The sequence below is a fragment of the Lampris incognitus genome, chromosome 2 (assembly GCF_029633865.1).
Source record: "Lampris incognitus isolate fLamInc1 chromosome 2, fLamInc1.hap2, whole genome shotgun sequence".
In the NCBI taxonomy this organism is placed as follows: Eukaryota; Metazoa; Chordata; class Actinopteri; order Lampriformes; family Lampridae; genus Lampris; species Lampris incognitus.
In genome coordinates this window covers 109,038,803-109,048,959 of record NC_079212.1, presented here as the reverse complement: position 1 = coordinate 109,048,959, position 10,157 = coordinate 109,038,803, and the positions used below count along the sequence as shown (strand labels likewise).

General features: G+C 42.0%; 2 protein-coding genes across 2 annotated transcripts; one reads left to right on the top strand and one right to left on the bottom strand.

Moving 5' to 3' along the window:
- Nucleotides 1-132: 132 nt before the first annotated feature.
- LOC130107974 (transcription factor HES-5-like) lies at nucleotides 133-794 on the bottom strand. The gene is made up of 2 exons (XM_056274796.1): nucleotides 672-794; nucleotides 133-561 (listed from the first exon to the last, which is right to left on the bottom strand). Exons 1-2 carry the CDS (start codon nucleotides 792-794, stop codon nucleotides 133-135), a joined length of 552 nt encoding a protein of 183 aa, XP_056130771.1.
- Nucleotides 795-7,347: 6,553 nt separating this feature from the next.
- Nucleotides 7,348-8,006, top strand: LOC130108048 (transcription factor HES-5-like). The gene is made up of 2 exons (XM_056274886.1): nucleotides 7,348-7,470; nucleotides 7,584-8,006. Exons 1-2 carry the CDS (start codon nucleotides 7,348-7,350, stop codon nucleotides 8,004-8,006), a joined length of 546 nt encoding a protein of 181 aa, XP_056130861.1.
- Nucleotides 8,007-10,157: the final 2,151 nt, after the last annotated feature.

Genomic DNA, 10,157 nt, shown 5'->3' with positions numbered 1-10,157 from the left:
ATTTAGACTCAGTCATTAAAAAAAAGACAAACAGAGGAACACCCTGGCTCAGCTTGGAGTGAGGTCCTTGTTATTTCTTTAAAACTGATGCGGTCATTTCAGTGTCTTTGAAGAGCTCCAATCCATAGGTCTCTACCAAGGTCTCCAGAGAAAGCTGTTGATTTGATTCTTATCTTTGGTCAAGCTGGGCTGGACTTGAGAGCTCAGAGGAGCTAGGTTGGCTTCTGACCTGTAGGTGTCAGATGTTTGCAGGTTCTGGAGAGGATTCTGCTGTCTTTTGTGGGACTGTGTCTTCACCTCATCTTTAGACAGAAAGCACACCATCTCTTTGACACATTTTGAGAAACCTTGATTGAGAGATACTGATTTGGAGGAAAGGCGTGTTGGCTGGTGCTGCTGCAGCTGTTTCAGCAAGCAGACCGTCATCTCCAGGATGTCTGCTTTCTCCAGCTTGGAATCGGGCTGTTGCTTTAGAAACTCTGGACCCAGGAGTGACTTGAGCTGTTCAATACTGCTGTTGATGCGCTCTCTGCGAAACCTCTCCACCAGTGGTTTTCTTAGCTGCAGAAAGAGGAATTGGATAATTAGTAAACTTATTTTGGAACAAACCATAGGAACAGACATTGATAATTGATTATTGACCACTTAAATATCCATGAACTTAAATGTACCTTGTGGGTCAGAGTCTGTGGCTCCTTAGAGTAGGTCATAGCTGTAGTGATTGTAGGTGTCATGGCTGAATCTCTGTGCTGCAGAGGTCTCTGTAGAGACAGTCTGATCACCACTGGCTTCATCCCTCCTATTTATATTCCCAAATCTCCATATGAATGTGTGGGTCTTGGTCTGGTTGGACTTTCTCACAGTCTCAGCCAATGGGAGAATCGGGGCTCACAATAAGGAGTTCAGAGAAGCCACATGCTCAATGCTCTTATTGCTGAGGGACAATGGTTGGATCTCAGGGGAACAGGTGGGGGGCTGAGGGGTGATGGAGAGAGACTTTGTGCAAATCTGGGAAAGTGGTGACCCTGTAAAGAGAGCAGATCTGTTGCCTGATGTTGGGATCAATGACTTTGACTGAGCACACGCTCCCCATCCCATCACACACGTGATGTATGAGATGTATGATATGTATGATATGACATGTTGTCGGATTTTTGTCACTAAAAAACAGTCATTATAGCTGTGTAAAATGTCTGAATGTGTCCCTGATCTTCTGGTCGATGGCACAAATGAGCAGAGAGTTCAGAAGAGTTATCTACACGAATTTCTATGTGCATACTAAAAGGACTGAATGGGGTTTAACTGAAGGCTGTTGGGCCTGTGTTGTACACTTTTGTGGACTTCACTTACATCATGGAAGGAAGGTTCACCACTAGCTAAGGTTGTAGGCTTAAGTAGTTGGACATTTATCCAGTCAGGAAAACATTTTTGTAGGAATGAATGGTAAAATCTGTGTAAAATATTATAGATTTCACAATCTGTTTTTCCAGAGTTGATTCCAGTGTAAAGTACTTACGTTTTTGTAAGTAAAAATGGCTCTCCTTTTACTCGTGTAAATGCTTACTCTCAACTGATACTGCCCAGTGCAATGCTGGGACGATTTACTCTTTCCTCAGTTCTCTGTTCTGATTGAGGTTTTGTCCGTAGTCCTGCTGGGTCTGATGTGCGTTCTTACTTTCCCCTGGCACTTGATTTCCATCACCCCATCCCAAATTGCAAAGAACTTACTAAGAGCTCCCTATGGGCTTAGGGTTAGTCAGTTTATTTTGACAGTTTGAGTTAATTTATCTTGATGGTTGTTAAACTTGTGCCATTTACAGAAAACTACATAGTTCTGGGTAAAATAAGACAATGTTACCGTATGTCCTAGAGTATGCATCACTTTTTTTTTTTTTTTTTTTTTTAGTCGTCTGGCTGGTCCTGCGACTTATAGTCCAAAGCCACTTATACAACGTAATTTTGCTGGACGAATACACCACATTTCAACTAAGGCCACTAGAAGGCACTGATTAATTTGGTGACTCAGTTAGAAATACTGTAGTGTGATGTTCAGTATTAGGGGAATACACCTTTAAGGACACAGGGAGTTATGGGATAGTAAACAGAGCAGCCACGGGAGCGGGAAGGTAGACGAGAGTCAGTCGGATTATGTGCACGTTATGCATGGAGCGAAATAAACATGCCGAAGTTCCACAGCTAATTCAGAAACGGTGTTATAATCTTTGAGAGTGAGAAGTAGGTCATTACATGTAGCACCATATAAATACGACTTACACACTGCAGCGACTTATGTGTTTTTTCCTCACAACAACACATTTTTGCTGCCTGTGGGAATAGTGGGTTTTTTCAGAAACCATCAACAGTGTTGATAAAAGTGCTCAACAAATGAGGAATGGAATATTAAGTATATATAGTTCTTCAAGGACTACTACCCTGTTACTTGCTTAGCACTTATTGTATTCACTCATTTTAAAAAAAAATCTCTTTCTTGCACTTTTACTTAGCACTGGTTTTGCTCTTAGATGCTTGTTTAAAGGGAATCTGCACTTATGACCTCTGATGACTAGTAGTTCTCCTGATTTCCTATGTGAAATGCACTTATTGTAAGTCGCTTTGGATAGCGTCGGCTAAATGACTGTAATGTACTGTAATGTAATGTAATGTAATATATAGCATTTTTTTCCCTCGAAACTGTCAATGGTGTTGTTATAAGTGCTCAACTAATGAGGAGCGGAATATCAATACAGATGCAGGAAAAAAAGTTTTAATACATAGCAGTACAGGCCTGTTTCATGCATCGCACTCTCTCTCTCTCTCTCTCTCTCTCTCTCTCTCTCTCTCTCTCTCTCTCTCTCTCTCTCTCTCTATATATATATATATATATATATATATATAAACTTAGCACAGAAAGTAAGGAAATGCGTGTTTGGTAGATTATTTCTTTGTTGTAACAATGTTTTCCTGGCAATAAATCTTATATCAGACACCTGATTGACAGCACCTGGGGTACCAGAAGCTCAAAACAAGAGTCAATAGCAACAGCAAAATAAGCTGTTTGGCATTGGCAGAGAAGATTTGACAAATTTTTCATGGGCACAACCCACATACTCCGCTCTGCTGCTCATCCCACAAATGCATGTTCCTTACAAATGTGGCACCATTTAAAAGGGAAATGAACAGGCTTTCCAACGGTATAAGATTTATTGCCAAGAAGCTTTGTTACAATGAAGAAATAATCTACCAAACACAAATTTCCTTACTTTTTGTGCTAAATATATATATATATAGATAGATAAATAGATAGATAGAGAGAGAGAGAGAGAGAGAGAGAGAATGTATACACACACGCACACACACACACACACACACATATATATATATATATAGCGTTTTTATATACATACATACATACACACACACACACACACACACACACATATATATATATATATATATACTGTGATGGCCTGGCAGTCTGTCCAGGGTGTCTCCGCCCAATGACTGCTGGATTAGGTTCCAGCATATCCCCATGACCCCATGAGAGCAGGATAAGCGGTTCAGATAATGGATGGATATATATACACTGCTCAAAAAAATAAAGGGAACACATAAGCAATGCAATGTAGCTCCAAGTCAGTCACACTTTTGAGATATCAACCTGTCCAGTTAGGAAGCAACACTGATTTGTGAATCAATTTCACCTGTTGGTAAATTGTCTAATTTCCACCAGGTGGAAATTAGACAATTTGCAAGACAACCCCTATAAAAGGAATGGATTTGCAGGTGGTGGCCACAGACCATTTGCCTGTCCTCATCTTTTCTGGCCGATCTTTTGTTAGTTTTTCATTTTGCTAGTGCCCTCACCACTAGAGGTGGCATGAGGCGGTATCTGCAACCTACAGAAGTTGCTCAGGTAGTGCAGCTCATCCAGGATGGCACATCAATGCGTGCTGTGGCAAGAAGATTTGATGTGTCTCCCAGCACAGTGTCCAGAGCATGGAGGAGGTACCAGGAGACAGGCCAGTACACCAGGAGATGTGCAGGGGGCCGCAGGAGGACAACAACCCCACAGCAGGACTGCTATCTGGTCCTTTGTGCAAGGAGGAACAGGAGGAGCACTGCCGGAGCCCTACAAAACGACCTTCAACAGGCCACTAATGTGCAGGTTTCTGCTCAAACAGTGAGAAACAGAATGCATGAGGATGGTATGAGGGCCCGACGTCCACAATTGGGGCCTGTGCTCACAGCCCAACACCATGCAGCCCGATTGACCTTTGCCAGAGAACATCTTGGTTGGCAGATTCGCCATTGGCGCCCTGTGCTCTTCACAGATGAGAGCAGGTTCACACTGAACACATGTGACAGACGCGAGAGAGTCTGGAGACGCTGTGGAGAACGTTCTGCTGCCTGCAACATCCTCCAGCATGACCGGTTTGGCGGTGGGTCAGTGATGGTCTGGGGAGACATATCCTTGGAGGGCCGCACAGACCTCTACGTGCTAGCCAGAGGTACCATGACTGCCATTAGGTACCGGGATGAGATCCTCAGACCCCTTGTCAGACCATATGCTGGTGCAGTGGGCCCTGGGTTCCTGCTCATGCATGACAATGCTCGTCCTCATGTGGCCAGAGTGTGTCAGCAGTTCCTGTATGTCGAGGGCATTGATGCTATGGACTGGCCTGCACGTTCCCCAGACCTGAATCCAATCGAGCACCTCTGGGACATCATGTCTCGTAGCATCCGCCAACGCGATGTCGCACCACAGACTGTCCAGGAGTTGACCGATGCCCTGATCCAGGTCTGGGAGGAGATCCCTCAGGAGACCATCCGTCGTCTCATCAGGAGCATGCCCAGACGTTGTAGGGAATGCATACAGGCACGTGGAGGCCACACACACTACTGAGCCTAATTTTGAATCGTCTTGAAGAATTTCCACAGAAGTTGGATCAGCCTATGTTCAGCCTATCCAGACCTTAATGGGCTAATGATTTTGATTTCCATTGATCATTCTTAGGTTATTTTGCTCTAAACACATTCCTCTGTCTAATAAATAAAGACTTTCAGCTGAAATATTTCATTCATCGAGGTCTATATTGTGTTTTTAGGTGTTCCCTTTATTTTTTTGAGCAATATATATATATATATATATATGCTTACACAATATCTGTTTATACGCAAAAAATTACCATATTTGAATATCCAACTAGGTTTATCACATTCATCTTTTTGCAACGTAAAGTATACTGCCAAATCAAGAGTAGTTTTCAAATAACTCTTCATCAGACATTTCACAACACATTATTTTGTAAAAGTTTAGGTAATAGATTTGTGTTATCATTCATTTAAACAACACAATTATGTTTCACACTGTGATAATACCCGAATGTCATCCCAATACAAAACCATTGAGAGATGATAAACTATTATATTGATTTATTTGCCCAGCCCAAATCAAGAACATCAAACTTTCTGCAAGGAAGTTGTCAGCTTGTTTTTCATTGTGGTGTTTGTAACTGGCAGTATTGCCCTTGACAGTTTGCCATATAAACTGAATTCAAAAAAGAGAGTGTAGATTGAGGAAGTTGGTTGAGAGAAACAGAGTTGGCACAAGCAAAGGGGCTAACTAGCACCTTGGGAGGAGAGTTTCTCCCCCAAAGTGTGCCAGGTCCCCCCAGAGAATAGTCAGGTACCGTTGGGGTGGAGGATGCTAATCCCACTGAACTGTGACTCTGCTCTCCACAGCTTTCCCACACTCCCACCATTGACAGAGACTCTGCCCAACAATAGGCGTGTGCCTTGTTAAATGCTAATTCATCCCCACACAAGCAGCCCCCAACCATCCCCTCAGGGGGAAGTTTGTTGTTTAGACAGTCTTCAATTAAGAGAGCAGTGAACGGGCGTATTTTGACATGAGATGTAAACATTCCATGTCTTTCAAAGTACATTTTCCACCAAATTGCAGGCTTTACAAGTTCAAATAGTTTTTTCCACCATGATAACAACTTTGTTGCAAAGAAAGTATGCATGTCTAATCGACAGTAAATACGAAAATAAAACCAATATTGTAAAATAAGTAAAAGTATGTGGCTAGAAAGTGGGATGTATCCATTTCTCTTGATAGTGTATAGATATTTTGTAATTTTTTTTTATATATGTATTTTAATTCAAAATTTGTTAATGGGGTGGGGGTGCAATGGAAGAGAATGCCCCTCTCTGTCGCTGACCTCTCTGTCTCAGGGTCCGGGTCTATTGTCCCACAGGGGCCTTGTGAGTGAGTTTTCCTTGGTTTCCCACACTCTGTCCATTCACTGCCTTCAATAAGAACAAAAGAAGTGTGTCTGGCTGCACATCACATTAACTATGGAGTCAGTCTAGGAGCCGTCTCGCTGTCTGTGAATGAAAATTCCACACATCAAAATGTGATCATACCAGGCTTTTGTGCAGTGGTATAGTGCAGGGATATAAGGAATGCAGACATGCAAATAATTTATTAAAAAAGTTCAAAAGTTTATCTTTTTTTCAGGTTTGAGTTATTCCTCTGCATTCTAGACTGTATATTTGGACTAAGAAGATAAGAGAGAGAAGTCATTCCTCATTCCTTCCAACTTCAAATAAGAAGGAGTTGAGGGCAAATTGTTTTTCTTAGAGTTTGTGGTTGAATGTTGAATGGTGAAGCCATTTTCTTCTGGGTGATGGTTGTAGGGATCAGTTGCTGAAATACTTGACCTTATACGGGTTTTAAAGAGGCAAAATTCCATCTTTTTTTTTTTTTTTTTTACATTTTGAGTGTAACTTCAGTCATCTACCCGGTTCCATAACTAGAACATCAGCATTGACAAAATCAAAAGTAACTTAGGGAGAATCACTGAGGAAGGACATTCAAATAGAAGTCATCACTGTGAGCATTTTGAAACATCCAACAGTCAAAACAGCACCAAGACTTCAAAAAACAAGTCTCTGTGGTATACAAAAATGAAAGGGCATCAACAAAAATATCTATTAACATCTATTATCTGTCAGTCCCCCACGCGTGTGATTTGACGATGAGCGTGTGCTCAGTCAAAGACAAGGATCCTGTCATTAAGAGGCAGATCTGCTCTCTCTCCAGGGTCACCACTTTCCCAGATTCACACAGGGCTCAGTGAGCCTCTCTCTGTACACCCCCACCCCTCAGCCCTCCACCTGTTCCCTTGAGACATAACCATTGTCCCCCCCTATTAAAAGCATTGACTAAATTGCATCTCTCATTGTTTTACCAAGGGTTCTGATTGGCTGAGACTGTGAGAAAGCCCAACCAGACCAAGACCCACACATTCATATGGAGATTTGGGAATATAAATAGGAGGGATGAAGCCAGTGGTGATCAGACTCTCCCTACAGAGACCTCTACAGCACAGAGATCCAGCCATGGCACCTACAATCACTACAGCTATAACCTACTCTAAGGAGCCACATACTCTGACCCACAAGGTAACATGTAGAGTCAACCTCATGAAGACTTTGATATTTTTCTTTGTTATTTATGCACATTAAGTTGGTGCTTGAGAGTATTTTCAATAATGGCTCTCTTCTTCCTTCTGCAGCTAAGAAAACCACTGGTGGAGAAGTTTCGCAGAGAGCGCATCAACAGCTGCATTGAGCAGCTCAAGTCTCTTCTGGGTTCAGAGTTTCTGAAACAACAGCCCGACTCCAAGCTGGAGAAAGCAGACATCCTGGAGATGACGGTTTGCTTCATGAGACAACAGCTGCAGTATAAATCCTCCTCCTGCTCAGCATCTGCCAGCCAGGGTTACTCCAGGTGTTTCCATGAGATGGTGCACTTCCTGTCCAAGGATGAGACGAAGACACAGTCCCACCATAGACTGCTGAACCACTTCCAGAGCCCGCAGGTGTCCTCTGAAGAGAAAATAAGTGAGAAGGACCATCTTCTTCTGGGCACCACGGTCCATCCCAGCACCACAACAGAGAAGGGTGTGGAGGGCAGTGCCCTGTGGCGGCCCTGGTAGAGACCTACAGACATAAACCAATGGACAAAAGTTGTGCGTCCACCTATATGATACTTAACTCTGTCCTCTTATTTTGCATTCAAAATGAAAAGTTATTATATTCAGTACATGAATGTATTTTCTCCCCTTATTGTATTGTCTTCTGATAAGGTCAAATTATTTGGTACGGTGACATTTACAGTAAAAACCGCAGCTATTCTTTGCATAGCCTGTTTTAAAGACTTTGATGAGTTTGGTACATTTGCTTCTTTGTTAAGTTTCTCATTGTTCCCCATGGGAATATTTTCACACCACAGGATATATTTTCTCTATGTGCGAGGTAATATTTGTGAATTGTTTCACGTTATGAGTTTATCATGAGTTTAAATATTGATTTTCAGTATGCATTGATAACAACCGTTTGCTGTGGTGTTTTGTCTGTTGACCTGTTGTCTGCATTATTGACAGATGAGTGTTTGACTGTTCTCTTTTGAGAAAAGGAATCTTATGAAAGTGAATGTGCTGCTTCATCCCTCTCTCTGTGAGCAACAGCACCTCCCTTCCATGAAGGCATTGTCATTGTTTTAAAAACTGTTTTTAATTGAATGTATTCTTTTGACACCAAGTTGATGCGAATTAAAACAATCACAAAAATTTCTGAGGTCACTTGCGTCATTTTCCCCCAGTCATTTCACTGTTTTAATCACTATTGATAAAAAAAAACATCAGGGCAAGAAAGTACTTACTTACTAGTTTGTGAAGTACTTGATTGACACAGAATTTAACTTTTAACATAGTGCCAAGTGTCAATATAATTATTTGGTTTTACTTTTCAAATTCAATATATGAGTCATGGCATATGTTCAGTTGAGGAACTAATTCTTTATATATATGTGTGTGTGTGTGTGTGTGTGTGTGTGTGTGTGTGTGTGTGTGTGTGTGTGTGTGTGTGTGTGTGTGTGTGTGTGTGTGTGTGTGTGTGTGTATGTATAGCCTCCAGGAGGTTGCAGCACTGCATGCTATATATATATCTCTATATATCTATATCTCTTTCTATCTATATATCTATCTATATATCTATATTTATATATCTATATATCTATCTATCTATCTATATATATATATATATATATATATCATGCAGTGCTGCAGCCTCCAGAAATCAACAATCAGTGTTTGCTTAAGAGGAAACTAGCACACTTAAGCAGCATCTATATTACCCAGCATGCATTCATATACTATTATGCTTACATTCATATGCTTAGATTAAAGGGCCAGCGGTTGTCTCAGCTCCATGGGAAAATAACAAGCTAAATCTTCAAAACTAAAGCACTTCTGCATTTTACAAAGCTCTTCAACCTCACTGCAGAACTTAAGAGTTCTCATGGTGCCCATCCAAGCAGACTATATGGAAATAAGCATGGATGAAACACTCCTGGTTCTGTAGAGAACCTAGGTTGTATGAACTACGGAGTAGTGCTATATTTACATATTGCCCTCTGACCTCGCCTCTGGCGACGCTAGGCTCTGAAATTCACCGCTCATGCGACAGCATCCCCTAAGCCCCGCCCACAACTGCACTTGACATGCGTCACCACATCGCTCGTCAGTTCTGTAATATTTGCTAGTAATATTTGATTTGCTAATGTCCCTTACGGCTTTCCGCAGCGCCACAACAAAGTCACGTGATGTACGTAACAACGTCAGTCGGAATCCGGTCGGTGAATAAACGCCCTGCACGAGAGAAGTCGTCCTTGCTTTATTAATGTTATAAGTTAACATAGCCAGAGGGCACAGATCATTACATGGTGTCAGAGTAGCGGAGCTTAAATACCCAATATGGATTCGTACGGCGTTCCAGCTCCACGGATGGACTGGGAATCGGCGAACTTACCTGAAGCATGGAGACGATTTCGACAAACAACGGAGCTAATGTTCAAGGGCCCCCTGCGCGGGAAGAACGAAGAGGAGAAATGCAGCTACCTCCTGCTCTGGATAGGGGAAAAAGGGCGCGATGTGCACAACACTTGGACACTCAGCGGAGAACAGGCCAAGAAGCTAGAAACGTACTACGATAAGTACACTGAGTACATCACCCCCAAAGCAAACCCGATTTATGCCAGATATAAATTTCATGAAAAGATGCAGGGAGAGAGTGAATCCTTCGAACAA